General features: G+C 41.7%; 1 protein-coding gene across 5 annotated transcripts in view; it reads right to left on the bottom strand.

Annotated features, from left to right (window-relative positions):
* The window catches only part of GRAMD1C (GRAM domain containing 1C), a 51,215-nt gene extending 32,058 nt beyond the window's left edge, over positions 1-19,157 (bottom strand). For 2 of the 5 annotated variants that reach the window (XM_064721904.1, XM_064721914.1), the window contains exons 1-3: positions 19,030-19,157; positions 17,546-17,674; positions 1,825-1,909 (exon numbers count right to left, since the gene is read on the bottom strand). In XM_064721904.1, coding sequence (XP_064577974.1) covers positions 1,825-1,909; positions 17,546-17,674; positions 19,030-19,104 — 289 coding nt within the window. In that variant the 5' untranslated portion in view covers positions 19,105-19,157. Of the gene's footprint in view, positions 1-1,824; positions 1,910-17,545; positions 17,675-18,376; positions 18,507-18,707; positions 18,765-18,929 lie in introns of those variants that run through there. The other 3 variants (XM_064721931.1, XM_064721922.1, XM_064721940.1) reach the window with 3 other exon arrangements.
* Between the last annotated feature and the right edge of the window lie 1,116 nt (positions 19,158-20,273).

The raw sequence follows: 20,273 nt of genomic DNA, 5'->3' as shown, positions 1-20,273 counted from the left end.
AGAACATAATTAATACAGTTCTCGTTCAAAACCCAAGAATTTCAGGAGTCCCCAAAATCCTAACTTCAAGCTAAATCTGCATTTACAGAAGCTTTTATTATGATTTTTAAAATTCTCTAGCATTTTCCTCCTCAAATAATCAAGCAGAAATAAATTTCCTTATAACAAGAATGAGTCATGTATACAAGCCCTTGGAGATGTAAATACAACTAGAACTACAGAAGCCTAAATCTAAAGAACTAAGTGCATGCTTGAGAACTGTCAGATACCAAAATGCTACAGGAGTTTGAAGTTAAGGACTTGAGGAGAGCATTACTAAGAAGCTTGCATCTGACTTATACGTTTTTTAGGAGAGGGATTCAGATCTACAGAGGTTATCATTGGGCAACTGATGAGCAATCCCACTCTGACCTACCTACACAAAAGAGAATATCAAAAGAGATGGAAGAGATTAGCATTTCTCCTTTTAAGTTTTCACAACCGTAACTTAATATGCTGCTTGAAAACAACATTTTCAGGCACATTATAATAGCACTCCTTTAAGCTCCCATTTAGAAGGTTTAAGTAATTCCCTTCATTTTAAGAAGATACTATTTTCTATAATATTCATATACAGTGGTCAGTACAGTGGAATAGTTACTTAATTTTAACAGTTGATTTAAAAACAGAAGCAGTAACAATTCTTTTAATGAACAGCAGCAAGCAGTGGTTTCTTGGAGCACTGCAAAGCCTGGACCAAGTTTCTCTACACCAAGCAAAGGAAGAGCTCCTTGCTCGGAGGATGCAAAAAGTCCTTTCAAGGAAACACTGCTTTTTATGGGGTAAAAGAAATTTATATGAAAGTAGTGGCTTTGCTTCTTATGGAGCAGATTGAGATTAACCTGTTACTAAATCTTTCTCTAAATCCTACGCAGTCCCTTTGAAACTGTGCTTCAGAGTTTGCTCCATGGCTTTCTGCATCAATCCAACAGGAGAAACATCAAAACAATGCTTTGAAGTAATATCCTTTCCTTCTGTTTTACGTCCCTACTGAAGTATTTTAAAAATGCATAAGGCATTTCAGAGGATAACTGCCTCTTGAGACTGGAAATTTAAAAAGGGATTTAACTGCTTCAGAGCTGTTGCTTGCATACTCCAAGCACACATTAAACAGCCTCTCAATATTCACTTCCTTAAAAGTTGCATAAAATGAGAGATGAACTTGAAACAGTCACAATGCCACTTCTGTATGAAAATATACAGTGTATTTGTTACATAAATACAACACAGGCGGTGATGAAGGGAATAAGGTGCATCACTATGCAAAGGAGGTAGGGTTACATGCTTGCCTTCTTTGGATCCTGCAGTGGAGTGGAAGAGAGCTGGAAAAGGAATATTTCAGTGCTGAGAAAAGTAATGCATCACAGTTTGATTATTCTCTGACACCTGCTTCTTTCCTCTCCCATTCATCTGAAAAATAGTCTTTTAAATTACAACCACCCACGTGTCACTCTGTCCCGGGAGTCACATTAATCAAGGTGCCTTGGGAAAGGGTATTAGTTCCAGGGAGAAAGGGGAAAGCTTTTTCTAAAGATGATCTACCTAGTTAACAGGGTCTCAGAAACAACATTCCTTTTTTTATTTTTCCCACAAAGCAGGCAGTAGAAGGGAGGAGTATGGACCTGGCTTTCCTTGAAAGTATTTTTTGCTAGTTCAAAGACAGGAGAAAAGGGAGTTATCACCTGTAGTCAGAATTTGCCATTAAAAAACCACAAAATGCTTTGACATGACTGCAATCTGAAGTCACCAAACAGAAGACAAAGACTTTCTGTGATTACTTCTTACCTACTATGAGTCTCTCTGAGTCTGGCAGATGAGAAAACTGTCTCTTGAATTCCTCACTCCTATATTTGTAAGTGGAACTTGAGAGCTGCAACAAAGAACAGTAAAAGGTTATGCAAACAGATTTATTTTCAGCCATCAACTGTCTTCACACTGGATGTGTAATTTTATCTTGAAGAACAAATGAACCTCAGAAGAGCAATAAAGAATAGGTGGTATCTAAATGTGATCATCACTGTAACTTTATGCTTACTTATGTAAGAGTATTTATTTGGCATGGGCCAAACTATTCCCTGTATCAGGCCAGATGCCAGTCACAAGGCATTACAGTGCTATGATAGCAACCTGCTCCCCCTGTAAGGGGATGAGAGCCCTTTTGGGACTAAATATTCTAGCACAGACCAAGGGAAAAGGCAGCAAGGCCATAACACAGAGGTGACAGAAAAAATCAAGCCCTCATGGAGGCCAATAGAACAAAAGGACCCAACAGAGAACGTCAATGTCTGCTTGGAATATTACTTCCGGAATACTTCACTGCACTGGATTTTTCAACAGTTGCTGTAACTAGAACTGTAGGAACAAAGAAAATAGTTTCCTCCAGTAAGAATGAATAGCAGCATCACCATCACTCCTTGATTTTCTGTCATGTTCTACAGCTCACCCCATTTTAAAGAGATCATTGTCTAGGATTTTCTTAAGATTCAAATTGGGCAGTAAACTCACAGCAGAGGACTATCTCAATGGACTTTAACTCCTTACTCCTATAAACCAATGTACCTGCTCCCATACAAATTAAGAGATTCAGCACCTTCTCCAGAAAATATTCTGCATAGAAGTCCTACTATTCATTTTCAGTTGTAAGAGGATCATTTTTTTATTTCCTTAACAGATATTGGACACTTATTTTAGAGGCAGTCTTAACTAAATGCTGTATAAAGTCATGACTCAGCTGGACTAAAACTATTACAGGAAGAAATCACTTTTAAGTGTTCCTAGAACCAGGTATAAATATACTACAAAAGCCTCTTTCACACTTTTTTTTTACCTTTCTAAAGATCTTAAGCACATGGATGCTATTCTCTGCTTGAGCCCCTGCATTACTCCAAAACTTGACATTCACCATTAAACCATCTCCACCACAAGATTAGTTGCTATTTATATTTAGGATGGGGGAAGAAGGAAGAAAGGAGGCAAAGAACTACTTTTGACTGCATGACCTTACTTTAGACACACTCCTGCAGCATGTTAGTTGGCGTTATCCTTTCACTATGTTTGTGCTTGTCCAAAAAACACCCAGGACAACCCCAGACTTATCTTCAGCTTGATGGCCTTTTAATAAACTAGAACAAATGCACTGCTCCCACCTCCTCAAGATTCCCACATTTTGCTCTTTTTCACTGAGGACATTCCTGCTTCTTGCAGTTCAAAAGTTCCCTGAACACCACCCTACACTTAGATCTTACAATTGTCTGGCATCTTATACTTGAGAACTGAGCTCTTAGGCCACAGCAAGTGCAAGTTCAAGTGCAACCTCAAAGTCAAGTGTTCAAGTGCATGTAACATGTGAGAGAGCAAAGTTGCTCTGACACAGATCAGCTCTTCAAAAATAAGTCAATTTACCTTCTACACCATGAATAAAAGGAAGTCTATATGTTTGACCTCTGTTTGAGTACATATTTGCTGTCCACTGATATTCTGAGCATTGTAATGCAAAAAGACAGCAAGGGATGGTGACAGAAATTACATCCACCCCTCCCCTCTTGAGAAAAGTAAACATGAAAGGTTTGAGTGTAGCTAAAGAGAAACATGTTAGACATGTCTCCTCTAAACTGTAATGCCTCCAGTTATATTTCAGTTATTTCTGTGATTATAAAAACAACATTCTTGGAAAGCATGTAATCTGCTGAAGTAGGTGGGCTATGATTTCTTGGCTTGCAACATCCAGCCCTGAAATGCACACTTTTAACTGATCATCCAAAAAAAACATCCAATATCTGCACTGCTTTGAAGAAATCTAGTTCTTTGCAATTACTCTGGAAAGAGACATAGGGAAAAATGAAAAATTAACTCACACCTGTCAAGTTTCCACCTGTAGTTCGAGTCCCTATGGTTTACAAACAGTCCTACCTCAGCTGACTGAAGTCTGGACTTGCATTGCCAACACCAGCATACAGGGAATAAAAGAATTAGTTTGCCATGAGAGGAAAACAAAAATCACAATTTGTGAAGTCATGATTTAGGAAGCAATGCTTTTAAGGAGAAATGTAGTTTCTCAAACATGATGTATACAAGAGCAAAGAGCTACACTGAAGTTCAGCATCTTTGTGGTTACAAGACAAAGGGAATCAAAGAAAAGGGGAGCATCACAGTGTCACAGACTTATTTATATTAATGCATTAATCAGCCAGTTCAACAGCTCCAAGAGTCCAGACTCAGCATACTGAGTTTTACTTAGAACTGAAATTTTCTAGAGCATAAAATGTGTTACAGCTTGTCTTAGAAATCCTTGCTGGCATTTAGAAGCATTGTCATGAGTGACTGGACTATAAGAAAACCTTATTAATGGTAGATTTCTACTGAGCTCTTAGGACACTTAGGCAGAGTCTGCTCTGAATCCTTATCTCATCAGCAGAAAAATGAGAGCACATTGAAACGTTTGAACCTTATCTTTTCCCTCCTTTGCATGAAAACTAGCTCACTTAAATATGCACTTTTTACCTACTCAGTAGGTGGCTTGGTGATTGAGAAGAGATCCCTCAACAAACTTGGGAAACAAGAGGGGCAATTTTAACACTGTTGGCAACTTTAATTTCCTTAAAGTGAAGAAAACAAGACATTTCTATGAATACAGCATCTCTCCTAATCTCTACTATAATGTCCAACATGTGGCAGTATTTGAAGCAGATTGCCACCTCTGAGTTACGAAATATAAAACATAAAAAGAGGAAAGGCATAAAACAGGTTGTAGCATGGCACTCACAAGATGAAAACAGCAACTTGTTTTTAATACATACACATTTCTAAGTTTAATTATAAATCATCAGGCAAACACTTGGCCTGAGGATAATCTTAGGCATTTATGGTCATGCTATATTTAATCACCAAGGAAATTATTAAGTGCAGCCAACAATTTATTAGCATTTTTCATCTGAAGCCACAATATAAACCAGAAACCTGTAAAACAGCATCAACAGAAAACCATTTTCAGTGACAACCAAGAAGTTTTACAGAAGACAGTTATGTAAGAACCAGATATTGGAGACACATAACCAAATGATTCTCATACCTTGTTTGGAAATGGACGGTTCAACTATATAAAGTCATGTTCCAGAAAAACACATGTAAACTTAAATAGAACTAAGCTGAGTTATTTATAGGATAGAAGCCTGGTAAGAAAAACAGATTCCCTGCACATTTACATCTTCAAAGTGTAGCCACTGCAAACAATTTGAGCCATTTAGCAAACTGCAGAGGAAAATTAAGCAACAACTTCTCCCAGGAGTACATAAAAAAATCCTAATCATTAGGAAATTATTTGATTGCAGATATCACTAAGCATGCAAATAAGCAATCAACTTCAGAAGAATGGTGTGCACATTTTTTAACAATCACTAATGACAGCAATAATTCTGCATTTGTTTTGTTAGTGTTTTCCCGTTGTTTTGAGACATCACAAAACCCAGGTAACCTGGAGGTTTGCATTCTACAGCTGTGACATGCAGCTATGAATTCAACAGCTGAAATCACAGGTAAGTTGACCTTTTCAGTAGGGTAATAACTCTCATATCACCACATTTGAAGAGATGCCTCCCACTGAGCTTCAGCTTCAGAATCAGTTATCACCACAGGCTCAGGGTCCCAGAATCAAACAAGCCTATAAGGAAGCTGTCCAAACTACTATTTCTTTTATGCTCAGAAGCCTCACTTAAATATTGCCCATGGAACTTAAAGCTTTGCTCCTCTGTCTAATATGTAAATCCAAGCCACTAACCCTAAAACCCCAAACAGAAGATCATCTGACTATTCCCCAAAGACCTGTACTTTCCTATGACATTTCTAGACATGGTCAAAAACAAATTTGGAGGCATTAGTGAGGTTAGGATAAAAGTACATTTTAACCTTCCATAAGCATATTAAAACAAACATTAAGTATTCTGGCAAAAGCTGTTGCATTTCTACTGAATAATAAAACCCTTCTTAGCATCAGGAGAAAGAAAAAGAACACAGTCTCCAGAAAAACAACACCCAGCCAGAGAGAAGTCTGGATTTTATACAGGACTCCTCTATACTGCAAATGTTTTTTAAATGCATCTGATTAGGGGAAAATAGGGATGTAAAAGTAGGGAAAAATATCAACCCAAAGCCTACCAAAAACAAAAAACCAAAAAAACCCCAACAACAAAAAAACCCCAAAAAGAACCTAAACAAAACATACTAGAGATCCCACTTTCAGTGAAATTAAAGACTCACTAGGGGAGATGAGAACCAAGTTAACAGCCCTGAATAAAAGCCTCATTTAACAGTGTAAGGGAGACAAACTTGAGACTTCACATACTCCAGGACAGATTCAGGCAGACTCCCTTATTATCACAGGAACACTTTCTATGGCACACTGAGATGATCTCTCACCTGTAAAAGGTACTAGATCTGACAAGCCTTTCCATCACAGAAATGTTGATCCCACTGCAGCCATTTCTCCAGTCCACAAAAGTTCATTAATCATACAATCTAATCTATAATACACAAGCCACAGCTCTCTGGCTTTAAAAGCAGAGCTGCAATGACCAAATTTCTCTTTGGAAAAAAATAAAATATATATTTTACCTTTTTTAATTAAAAGTTACTCTGGATGGAAAAATCCATCCTATCTATGGATAGTTCTTCTGCTAGTATATTTGGTTAACTTCATCTTTACTTTGTGAATTATTTTTAGATGGTAAGCAAGTTACTCCATATCTCCTTCTAAGGTTGGAATTAAGCTTCTCAAGTCTATCAGCAAAAAGATTGTTCTTTTTCAGATTTATTCTTCTGGCTTTTCTGAATCCTCTCATTTTCAGTGTCCTTCTTGAAAGCTAGGTATAGCATTGCGGGAATTACCACAAACATAAATCTGAATCACAGATTGCTTTTAGGCACAGAATCACAGTGAAAGCTCACATCCACATGACTGCCAGTCTGCCTTATCTTTTTGCAGTTACAGGGCACAGTTTCCCAATTCTGTTGACACCAAGCACTAGGCTGTACGTTGGAAGTGTCAGACTTCTTCAGTTCATCTTGTTGTACACAAACAATTCAGATCTACTCTGTTACAGTGATCTACTTTCACTAACCACTTCTTGAAAAAAAATTACAAAAAAACCTGTTTAGGAGCAATTTTCAATCATTAAGTACTCAAAAGCTTTACTAGCAGTGACTTCTCTTCTCTCTTGAAGGACAAAAGCATTTAATTTACATGGGGAAAGAACCACTCACAGGACCATGACATTACTTAGGGTGACTTACTGTCTACTTTGGTTCACTTTTGTTGGTTTTGGGAGGGGTGTTGTGTGTGTTTGGGAGTTTTTGGTTGTTGGTTTTTTTTAGTAAGGAGATATTTGATCACATCTGCTTATCCACACAGTTGTATTTAATTGATAGGTCATGAGAAGCATGTCAACCGATTAAAAAAAAAAAGAAACCAAGCAACTTTTGCAACTGTTGCCAGGGTTTGCTCAGCCATTGTATTCCTTAGAAGTCTGCTTTTCAAAAGTTCCCATGCTCTCAAGGAAATGTGAACAAACTCCTTGTCAAAGTGGGAGGGGGATATGTTTAGGGACCTACAGCTATTTTCCGTACATTCATTATATGCTGTTTTTCCTTCACCCTTACCTGCGGAGGGGGGAAGTCTCATAAGCACAGGGCCACTGGCAGGCACAGGGCTGTGCACTAAAGCCATTATGACCCCACTCCTGTGGCCCAGCCCCCCTCTTCTTTGCAGAAGCTGAACGAGAAAGGAACTCTAACATTTCTTATTGACTGAGCAGAAAAACAACAGCATTCTCCTTCAGTGGCACCCAGAAGAACTTTGGTGAAAGTATGTCTTTCTTCTGCTGGAAATACAGTTTGTATAATTTAAAGAAAGGGATATTAAAATACAAGTCACTGGCAAATACTCCAGCTACTGTATCTTCCAGGGGTTAGTTTCATTGGGGGTGAGGAAAGTTGGGGTGAATAGAGGAGTGAGGGGTGGTAGTTGTGTTTCTTTAAGCCTACGAGACCCCATAAACAAGGCTAAAGACAGATCCCTAGTTCTCCCAAAACAAGTGTTACTATTAAATAGTTCTCACAATTCTCACACAGGCAGGCACACTGAACATGTTAGGCAGATTATGCCTTGCCAATAACACCAGGAGCTTCCAAAAATCCACACAGATGGAAACTCCTCAGAACTATTGCATTATGGAGAGCTGCTGAAATACTGGATGCCACTCAGAAAACATTTGACACCCAGTGACAAGGAAGTGACTGAATGAGGTGCTTCTGAAAGGAAGACTATTTCCATTTATTTTGTAGACTGGGTAGAACACATCAAAGCACTGTGTCCCACAGGAGTAGCCCAGCTCTCACCAAGTGAGATGGACACCAGTTTCACCAAGCCAGCATTGACCCAGCACATGGTGAAAGCCTGTTTTCCTGAAAAGCAGTTCTGGTCAACTACTGACCAGGGAGACCTGATCACAAATGTTTCCCCATGTAGAAAATGAACCTGGCTGAGCTGGAATAATGCTTACAGAAGGCCTGGTCATTTCCCACAGTCACAGTGTTCCTTCAAGAGCAGAAATGAAGGTCTCATGCTTCAGCTTCACCTATATGACTCTCAAAACAGCCTAGAAAATCCACAACCAAAGTTGTTACAGTTATGATTTTGACAGACAAGAAAATTTAACATCTTATGAAATACTATGCTGCTAACATCAGGTTATATAATTATAACAAAGGTAACATTTTTGTGAAGAATTTTAAAATCTGGCATCCTTCCCAAGAAGAAAATTAAAAGACTTAGTGTTGAAAATACAAAGGTATTTCTTCAGAGAACTTTGAATTGCATAACCAGTTAGAGATTACATTTTTCATGTTCTATAAAAAAAAAAAACAAGGGAAAAAACCCAAAACAAATTTTTAAAAAATCAAAACACCCAACAAACCAAAACAGTAGAACAGACTGGGAAGAATTTTGTAACAGAGTATTTCAGTTTAGAACATGTGAGGAACTCTCACAAATTTCGCCTTCAAGGTCACACCAGAATTAGCTCATTTTCCCATTTCACTGAAACAGGGTTCAGCTGAAAGTGCTTGGGAAACAAAATTATAACATTCTTATCAATTAAAAGAAAACCTCCTGCCATTACTAGTACTATATCTTTTTTCCTGAAAAACAAGACCTTGGATTGAGAATATCCTCTGCTTATTTTGAAGCAATGGTTTTGTAGTATTCAGTCCTGTTTTTTTCTGCAAGTAAGTGTTTTAAAGCATTTTAACAGCGAAGCCAATGTACTTTCATGATATCTCTGATTTGGAGATAAAAATCTCAAGCTTGCCATGTACAGTGCAGAGCAAAGCATATGCTCCATTTCAGAATAAAACTGACTGAGACATGAAGCTAATGTAAAGTCAGAAGACACACACCCCCTACACATACCTCCTCTAGCTGCCTGCAGCCTGTTCCAAACCATACAAATCCCTGGCCAAAGCCTCTGCAGCTCCCCCCTCTCTCACCCACTTGCTCAGAGCTGGTGCTGGCCACCCTCCAGCAGTGCTAGCTAGCGCTCTGCCAGCCTCTGCTTGCATGCTGCCTTGGAAAACAGGCCGAAATACCCCAGCCTTGCAGAACAGGCACACAAATACTGCAGCAACTGGACAGGGAAAACTTATGCAGGGGTGACATTTAAGAACTGCCCAGCTCCAACCTAAAACCACCATCACCAAAACTGATTTTGGGAAGCAGACTGCAGTAGCATAAATCACTTCAAGAGTTCACAGAAGTCCCAAAGGGAACAGCAGAGGAAAAGTACTATCACCAGGGAAACAGCAGCTTGGAAAGAAGCACTTAATGCCTAGCACCCTCTCCTCTCTGCATTGTTGAAGGCTACAATCCAGGAACCAACCTGAAGAGTACATCTGCACCTGGCAGCTCAGCATGGAGCCAAATCAAAACTCAGCCACTGTTCCCTGTTTTAAGTTAGGCTGAGGTTCAGAGCAGGAGCTCAGGACATCAGGGCATGCTTCAGGTATACCCAAATTTCCCAAAATTGTACATTACCAGCCATGCAGAGCTCAGCTCTTCACAGGCACTTAGAGGCAAGGGATACAGGGCTCTGCATGCCCAACAGATCTCTGCCTCCTCTGAGAGGGGAACAGCAGCCATGCTCCTATTCTGCTTTCTTTGCATTGGCTCTCCCTTTCCACCTGCCTTACCTGTCTGCTACATTTTCACAACTAAATACACGGAGTCAGCAGCAGAGAGCCCTCTCGCAGCACAGCCCTACTGAGGAAACTGACAGAAGAAACAGAAGAATGCACGTCAAGGCACTGTAATCACTCAGATTTCAATCTGAAAATCTGAAAGGAGAAGATAATGGAACAAAAAGAGGTTGTATTTACAGTCATTTTGCAGCCCCGGCTGCTGGCTAGGGTAAGTAGCTGTCTGTGCACCTAGCTGGGTGGTGGCTTTGGAGGACCTGCAGTTCCGCTGTCAAGATCAGCTACATATTTAAATAGCAGGAACTGGTTTCGCCAGAAAAACAAGGTAACTCTTCTGCTTTCCCAAAGCAAAGATAGGATATATCACGGGGAATCTTCCTGTTCTGAAAGGAATAGGAGAATATTGGGAAGTATATCCATGCAGAAAAATATTCACTGACAATTTATTTCCATCAGAAAGCCAGTGAGAGGATTCAAAGTGATCTCAGAAAGGCCTTAGCAGAGCCTGGGTACCAGTGTGACTCAGGTCTCAAAAATAGCATTAGCACAGACTGTTTTAAGTGCATTTCCTGTTTATAAGAGAACACCATCTGCAGCTGATTGAACACCTGAGTGTGGACATTGGCAATTAGCAAGGAGGCTGATTATTTCAGATTCAAATAGAATTATTTATATAACTGCCACCAAGCACCTATGAGTTTGGATGAAACAAACACTTAGATTTTAAATACAAAAATTAAGTAAAAAGTTCAAGAGCTTTGGACACTTCCATGGACAAACATCTTCCTCAGTTCTGAATTAGAAATTAAACTGCTTTTAAGAGCTAAGGTGTCCCAATCTCAGATTTACTCAGCATCTTCATCAACGTCTCCCTAGCTGGCAATAACATTTTTGAAACTGGTAGTAAAACTATTCCTATAATGCCCCTCACCAGAAACCACATCTCATGTTGTCTCCCCAGAATTAGCACAAGCCAAGTTCACAAGGTTCCTTCCTAACTGTCAAAGTCCTTCTCATTTTTTAGGGGAAAATTGTGGATCTGTATCTATTGTCTTGACTTAACAAATGCAGCACTCAAGCATTCTTTTTCTTCTATTTTAGTAGTTTTGTCTACCCCATGAAGATTTACCCAAAAAGATAAAGGGTAAATCAAAATACAGCCACAAAGTCCTGTGATACACCAACTTCTAAAACAAACTTAATACAAATAAACCAAGTGTGTTTGGATGAACTCTGCACTACCTTAACACTTAAAGTTAAGCGTACTTGAAGGGAGTTTGTCATCCTCCAGCAAAAAGTTACCCTTTTGCTCAAGTCAATCTGTCTACTCCCCAGGCTAATTTTGAGTCTTGTAACTATGTTGTCCAGCTTTCAACAGCCATAAGTGTACTAAGTATTATGATGCAATGGCAATTAAAAGCCCAATCAAGATGATTTCCTTTTGGATAACAAAATACATTCCTTTCTGAACAGCAGTTTCATCTGACTCACATTTGTTTTTCTATCACATGTATGGAACAAGTAGCCAATGTTATTGGTTAAGAACATCTGTTTTTTCACCTGATCTTCCGCTGCACGCTGCCGAAGTAATACAAAAAAAGTTCAAACTGCCTGTCTTAAGACTTATTTGATCCATTTAACAGAGACAGGGAAATCCAGATGTTTTGAGGGTGATGAAAAATGCCTTATACAATAAAGAAACTACAAGACTTAACTTCTCAACTCATCTTCCTTGCCTGCAACAAAGTCCCACCAAGAGTATGTGATGGCAAAGTAGACAAATACAGAGGCAAATGAACAGCACCCTTCAGCTGAACATTTCCCTCCTTACCCTGCCAGTAAAATCTGTCTCTCTGTAACTGCATCTCTGATCTATATTTAAGTTTAGTAACAGTGCCCAAACAAGGATCAGAAAACAACATCATGAAGGAAACCATCACCATGGTAGTAATTCCCCTTGGTGCCGTTTGGTTTTCAGCAACTCATACAAGGAGACATAAATACTTTCAATCAGGACTACAGTGAAAACCTGAAGGAGCATATTAAACCACAACACTACATGGATAATAATGCAGGAATGACTGTGGCCAATTACATAAACTGCTTTGCTGTAAATTACTCTGGTCATCTCATTAAGCCTGCCAGTAGCCCTGCTGCATTTGAAATTCTATGGAAAGTGGCACTCACCAAGCAATTGCCCCAAAACTTCTCCTGGCTGCTGCTAATGACAATATACCACAAAACAATCACATCTTGCACAATTTTATCTACCTGTCCTCTTTCCTCTCCTTATATACAAGTGGTTCACCCATAGCACACCTGAAAAAGACAGTGCTATGCTACACCACTACCAGTTTGCAGAAATACAAGCTGTAAATGAACAACTAAGGCCAAAATAAAACTTTAAAAAATCTTCTTTCCATCTCCTAGAGTTGACTTTTAAAGTTCTCATTCTGCATTAGGGAGTTCCCTTTCATTAAAAGGATATCCATGCAGATTTCCTGAACCATGTTGCCTTATGGTTTTTCTCCCAGTGTCTAGAAAAAATTAAGTGCATCACACAAATCTGAAGTATTTTCTTTCGGACCTTTTATACTTAATCTTTAGGTTCTAGACTAATTTATATGTGTATAGCAATAATTAATATTATATAGAACTATCTACTGCTGCAGCTGGCAAAAGCTTATTTTGACAGGGAAACACTGGCAGTCTTTGCTTAGAACTGGTTGAAATTTTATGTCAACCAGATCTACCTCAGTGCTCAGTCTGGAGCTGCATCAACAGCACTAAAGACATTCCCAGCACCAAAAGAAGGGAGAAAACCCCTTTGGCCTAATCACCCATGTTCAAGGGTTAGGTAGAACTGCAGTCTGTCCTCCTACCAGGTTAAAACACTGCTGCTGTATAATCAGGCTACCACAGGGCTGAAAAAAGGTACCTGTTTCTGGAGATTCCAGGCAGGTAAACAAACAACATGACAGTCCTACAACTACAGCAAAAGGTATTTGTACTAAAGCTAGGGCATTAAAAAAAAAAAAGGCAAATAAACAAATGCCCGACCAACAAAACACCAAAATGCAGCATTAATGCGCCTAAAGAATTTTATTCTCTTTGTAGACCTATAGCAATGAATTTAACCAATTCTCATCCTCCTTAGCAGACTGCTTCATACCAGCAAATAAAGAGGCCAAAAATCCTCCTCCAATGTCAAGAGAATTGATTTATCTCCTCCACAACCCAAACATTTGGACGCACAAATAAGAACAACATATCAGGTATATAATGTAAGAGAGAGCCACTGTCAGAAGGACTTAAATATCAACCTCCACTTCAAGCAGCCCAGTAAGCCATTCCAAGAATGGGGTGAGTCATCAGAGAAAGATGGAAGGAAGATTCAAACAACTATAGATACAATAAATATTTCCTACCTGTCTTGGGCCTCAAAGTGCCTCAATTTGTATCTGTGCTTCAATAAATTATCTTCCAAATTGTGATACATATCTGCATCCCTCCTTGTGCAGGTTTGAGTCATATATGCTTACTGCACTCTTGCCATACATATTGTCACACACTCACAGACTAGCTCTTTCTTGCAGAAACCAGATCCAATGTAAAAATTCAAAATACTTTCTTGATCTTGTGCAACCTCAGTTGCTTTTATGTTATGAAAAGTAAAAGGCTTATTTTCACTGTATCAATTATTTGCCTCTATTTTCAAACTCCTTCACACTGACCAACTCTTTAAACTGACATCCAACTTGCACTCCAATCAATTGCTTTTTTAAGCCTTTATTATCTTTTTTTCAACGCCTCCTTGATAGCTCACATTTTCAAATTCTTAAAGAAGCCTCCCAGATACAAGCAATTTTCTGAAATGCTCATTTGATTTCCATGGATTCCACCTACCTTTTCATTCCAAGGGAAGGACTTACTTTTTTAGGTTTTTTTTCATGGGCATTTTTCTTACTGTGGGCATAACATGAACTTTCTTTGACTGTTCATTAATACAAACTGGAGTTCCCAGACACAACATCCTCACTTTTGATGCAAGGATCCTTTCCATTAGCCTCTTCATTCACCTTTACCTTTTTCACTATGGTAGGAAAATAATTAAGGCTTTCACAGGTTTTTTCTTCCAAGGATATTAAACTGAACCGTATATCAGTATGAAGGGCATAAAAAGATGAATTCAGAATCCTGAGATAGGGCTTCCAGACATCATAATTTCCAATCATTGACTTTCATCATCCATTTGCAGTTGCCAAAACTAGGACTATTTAATCAACTGGAGATAAAAGCTTTACAGTTTCCAGCGGAGAGAGAAAGCCCTGAGATTAAGTTCGTAAGCAATCTTTTTTTCTTCTTCCAACAAGTTTACAGAAGTCCAGCTTTGTCCACCTCCAGGTGGGGGGAGAAAAAAACCCACAAAAACAAAAACCAAAAGATATCCCATGATACACCACCAACATTAAAAACAGCAGTCAGTAATACTATCAGTTTAAGAATTGCTTACAGTAACAGAGAAAACTAATTTCTCAAAATTATTCAATAAAGATACCCAAAGTGTTCTTTTTTTTAAGAGATAAGAAAAATTCCACATAGTAGGATATTCCTCTTCCCTCCCTGATAGTTTTTTGTCTACCCTTCTTTCTCCCCACTCACCATAGCCAGGAGAGAGATTGTGTCCCAGAGGCTGTCAGCCCCAGCCTGCTGCTAATTACATGTGCTCACAGCACCTATTGAGCATGCATGATACCTGGCCTGACTTCCAGAGGCATGGCACAACTGCCTACTCCCACTCAATCCATGAAAAATTGAAGTCAAACCAGCCAGGCTCTAACAGCCACATCTGGTTTCTATCATCAGCAAAACAAGAGTATATCACCCTCAGAAGAAATGAACCCTTGGAGCAAATCTAAGCTGCTGGAAACATGCAGCCTCTCCAAGCAAATAACCCTGGCAACAAAGCTGATCCCTGGATGCCAGTGAGGCTAGTCCTGCTGTTGTAGCAATTCCTCCATTCTACTGACTCAAGAGTGAGAACAAGCATAACAGGTCCCCACCTGCCACAGGACACTAAGATCACCTTTGTCAAATGTTAGTGACACATACTTCACACACTGCCTTCCATGCTGTCACCTACACATTTACTGTGACTCAATTCAGGGAGATTTAACAATTTGGTTTAATAGTCAGCAGTTGATCATCAACCATGTTATTGAAACATCTTCTGTCAAGAGCAAGGAGAGATGCCAATGGCATAACATTTTAAATGGAATTAATTAATTTTCATCTTGAATTTGTGATTTCCCGGTTCTTGCTGCTTTACAATTCAGTTGCCTTGAGGCTGAGAAAATAAGCACCATGGCTTCCTGCAAGCAGACTGGTACAGCTTTTAAAACTAATCAGTGACAGACGGTAAGGCTACAACATTTCCAGCCACAGCATTATCTTACAAGAGGGAAGTATTTGCACAATTACTTTGTTTTAACTGCAAGGTCATGTTTGCAGAGCCAGATAAACACCAACATCAAACACATACTAAGGTCTTGCAGTATAAATAAGACAGAAGATAATCATTTAATAATAGTGAAAAACACCTCACACAGCAGCTGCGACTGCACTGAAGGATCCCACTCTCCTGAAGAGAAACTTCAAGCCTCCAGCACATGTCTCAAACCTAAGAGTGCAAAGCCAATAGCACATCTACATTCTCCACACAGAATACTCTAATAACTTTATTTTAAATCACCAGGCCTATCAAGGAAACACTGGATTGTTAACTGCAGGTCCAACAGCCTGGCACCAAGATCTGAACAGCTTTATTCCTCTCACAAAATACCACCTGCATTACTGGCTCTATACAAACCAAGCTTACACAATCCAATTTGCCACCTAACAAGAACATAGCTGGCAGTTGCACTGTCTGCACAGCATGACTTCCTATGGACTCAAGTACCAACACACAGCTGGGCACAGGCAGGACAGCCCTGGATAATCCTTCTTTCTGCAGGGATAGTGAAGAAAATACTGAACACCCCAAGAACTCACTCTAGCAACATAAGTCTATGACCTGCTGGGATTTTATTAGTCCTGTCCCATTCCATTGGCTTCAGATTAGTACTGCATTTTTAAGAGTATACATGCATTTGGAAGGGATTTATCCTATGGCCTGAGGTGCAAAACCAGATGTCCCGATCATTAGAACATCTGCTTGTGAAGAGGAGTGAAAACATAAAAGCTAGATTTATAAACAAGGAGTTGGAAAATCTGATCCCCTGCTTCTGCTCACAGCTCTGCCATGGACTCCTTCTGGCCTTCACTAGTTACTCAATCTTTCACTGCTAAGCACAATGAACACTGTGATGACCCTGTCAGGAGAAGAACACAGTGGACCAGATGATGCTCTATGAGCTGAAGCACAGGGATGTACTGAGGACACCTGATACAGAACCTGAGTCAGACTCCCTCCCTCACAGCTCTGGCACTCTGTGTCTCCCACAGGATCAGCTGTTACCCTGCCTGTGGCTCCATGCACACGTGGTCTCCTTCACTATCAAACAATAACAATCCATGCACCAAATTAACAGCAAAACATACACACTCCAAGTCTAGACACACATTCATCTTCTCTCAAGGCATTTAAAAAAAAAAATCTACCAAAAGAAAAGTACTGAAATAGGCACTTATTATTTATTACACACTATGCTTTCAGTCAGGCATTTCCCCAGAAAGAAAAAAAACCAAATTACTTATTTTCTGCCTTTTTTATTCACAAAGTCAATTCTTACAGAAAACAGGAAGTTTATTTACCCTTGTGGAAAACAAATATGCTTACTTGACAAAAATGAACACTAGGAATGTAATTCAGAACCACCAACCACCAAGAATCAAAATTCAGTCCTTATGCTTAAAAAGCATCAGAGCATCAAAAATGTATTTCTATAGGCATAAGAAACACTGGCATGGATTTTTCAGGACCTGAGAGACAGGACTGGGCATAGAAGCCACAAGATCTGTCACTAACTTGATCTGAGACATCAGATAAACAACTTCACCCCCTCTCAGTCTCACCTTACACTTCAGTAAGCCAGTAATGATAAAATTACCTGCCTCACTACATGGGTGGAGAACACTTTAGTAATTCATGACTACAAAGCAACTTGAGAACTGTGGATATAAAACTTGTACATATACACACATATGCAAATTAAAACAGACAGGTATTATATTTATAAATTAAAGCCAAGTTAGCAGAGATTACCCAAAAGCTCCAGTCAGCACTCCAGCTATACTGAGCAGGACCCTGCATTTTCTCTGTGCATGAATTAAGAGTCTCCTCTGAATCAGCAAGTAGCTGGTTAATAAGACCATGATCCACTTCATGAACTTCCTGTGAACAAAGAAGTAAGGTATGTAATCCAGCAGTGGTGGAGAAAGGTGAAGCAAGATGGTTAGTCCATTTAACAGCTGTATATTAAATGAAACCTGACATGGTAGTTTCACCAAGGTGAGTGGCATGGAAACACTTCCACGGACAGCTTTTTCATTGGTTTTATTTTGTTCCCCCTAGACTACACTATATTTAATTATATTTCACATTTTTTTATCAAACTATTTTATTTCCAGTGCAGCCCCCCCACCCAACTTGCATGTTGAAGCTGCACAGATATTTAGAACTCAAATTATATCAACACAAGACATCAGTGCCTAACATGCAGCACATCTCAGGAACCTGTGAGACCTTTCAGAACTTGAGAAAAGTCATACAGGTGTAGCATGTTTACCAGAGTACTGACATATACTATTATAATACTGATACATCAAGTGTTTATACTTACTGTTAGTTACACTATAAATTGTACAGAAATACAAACACCTCAGAGACAAGTAATTTGACTCATAACACTATTAAGATAATAAGCAGCACTGTTTTCCAATTCTGTAGCACTCTCCATTGTTATCAGTATTCTTCACTTTGGAAGTCCGTTGTACTTTATGAAGGGAAACAGCCATGAATGTCACTTGTGCCATCCCACTAGCAAACGGTACAAAACCAGCCCAGGGCCCTAACCAGTAACCCCGCCTGTAGTACCGGATCCGCCGGACTGAGGTAACGCCGGGTTTCAACTCCAAACCAGCTCAGAACCGAGACGGTGTGGGGCCACCCCGCCCCGCGCTGCCGGGGCCGCGGCCCGGGCTGGGGACAGGCTGCGGAGGGGACAGCGGAGCGAGGCAAAGGCACAGGCACTCCGGGCAGCGTGGGCTGAGAGCAGAGCGGCCCCCGCGGGGCTTTTCCACGCCAACACCCGCACTCGCTACAACCTCCACCAGTTGCTGCCCGCCCGCTCCTCCCCACCAAACGCCGGGGCTCAGCCCGGCAGCCCCGCGGCCGCCTCCCCGCCGGCTCTCCCGGGAGCCCAGACCTTCCCTGCGGGGACGCGCGGGGCGTTCGCCGCCCCCCTCATCGGGGCTCCCCGAGGGCCTCCCTACCCCTGGCCCCGCCTCGCCCCAAAAACTTTGGGGAGGTGGGTGGGGACGGCGGAGCTTCCCAGCGCTGCCCGCGGGGCCGCGCCGCCGCCGCCCGTCCGGGGCCCGCCCGTGCGGCTGCCCGGGAAGGGAGCGGGGCTGCCGCTGCCCGCACCTACCTGGGCGGCCCTCCGCTGGCCCGGGGGGGCGGCGGGGCGGCGGCCGGGGGCACGGAGCCCGCCGGAGGGGCGGGCGAGGAGCGCAGAGCGCGGCGCTTACCATGGAGGGGGGCGAGGGCCGCGCTGCGCCCGCCAGCTGCCTGCGCGGGGCGCACGGCGGGGCCGCGGCCGCCATTTAAAGGGGCCGGCGCCGGCCGCGCTGCCGGCCCGCGGCGGGAGGAGGTTGTCAGGGGCGAGCGGCGCCGCTGCTCCCGAGGAGGGGGAGCCGTCATGGGGGGCGGAGAGCGCTGAGGCGCCTACGGTGCCCTCCTCGCCCTGCCGCGGCAGCGCCGCTGCGGCTTCCGCACGGGTTAACTGGAAAGCCTCCGCGCCGGTGGAAAGTTTAAGGGCTGTAGTAGGAAAAAACTCCCGGCTGCGGGGAGTGAGGGGGGGCAGCGTTCGCTGCCTCCTGCCCGAGGAGAGCCCCGCGCCTTCCGCCCTCCGTGAGCGCAGCCGGTTAAACAGCGCCCGGGCAGCGAAACGGCTCCCAGATCCTGGGTTCGTGGGATTCCACGGAAAACACTGCCGAGAGGCCGCTCCCGGGGACTCCTAGGGGGAGAGGGGAAGGGCTGGCTGCGGGCCGAGGGGAGGATGAGGTGACATGAAGGCAGTCAGTGAGGGGGCTTTCACCCCGGGAAACCCTGGGTCTCAGTTTTGAAGCTGCTGAGCAGCGCCGAGTGGTTTCTGCCCCAATCTGATCACCCGGAGGGCTCCTCAAATCAGGGCACCCAGCCAGAGCGACCATGGCTCGCAGATTTTCACCCTCAGCTCACCTCACAGGAAAAAGAAGAGCCCCTATGATGTGCAGAGAAATCACATTGCTAGGTAGTTGGCAGATGGATGGATGGATGGATGAAGTATGGATGGGTAAAGTTGCCTGCTGTGTCGTTGCTACTTCCTTCTGTTGTCCCCTTTCTCTCTGCCTCTTCCCTGATGTACCTTTGGACATCTGAGGGTGCTCACTGCTACGTTAGAAAAAGTACCTGAAGTTCCGTGGGTGACTCCCTATTCCATCTGTTGGCCCAGACAGGACAGCGTTAATCCAAGCAACTGCTTAATTAAATTTACAAGAGAGTGTAAAAAAGAATGTGTGGTTTGTTTCATTTTTGTTCCTTGCTTTCTTGATATGCACCTGAAACTTGAATTTTGGGGGCTTTTTTCAACAACACTCAGGGTACCGGTTTATTTCTCTTCTTGTCCAAAAACTGAATCATACTGGGTTATTCAAGTGAGAGAAACTTCATGCTCAGCTACTGGCTGCCAGCAACACTAACCAACCTTTGTATTCCCTCAGTTAAAAGCTGG

The sequence above is a fragment of the Zonotrichia leucophrys genome, chromosome 1 (genome assembly GCF_028769735.1).
Source record: "Zonotrichia leucophrys gambelii isolate GWCS_2022_RI chromosome 1, RI_Zleu_2.0, whole genome shotgun sequence".
Lineage (NCBI taxonomy): Eukaryota > Metazoa > Chordata > Aves > Passeriformes > Passerellidae > Zonotrichia > Zonotrichia leucophrys.
Note: the sequence above shows the minus strand (reverse complement) of the source record. Positions and strands in the feature narration are given on the sequence as shown.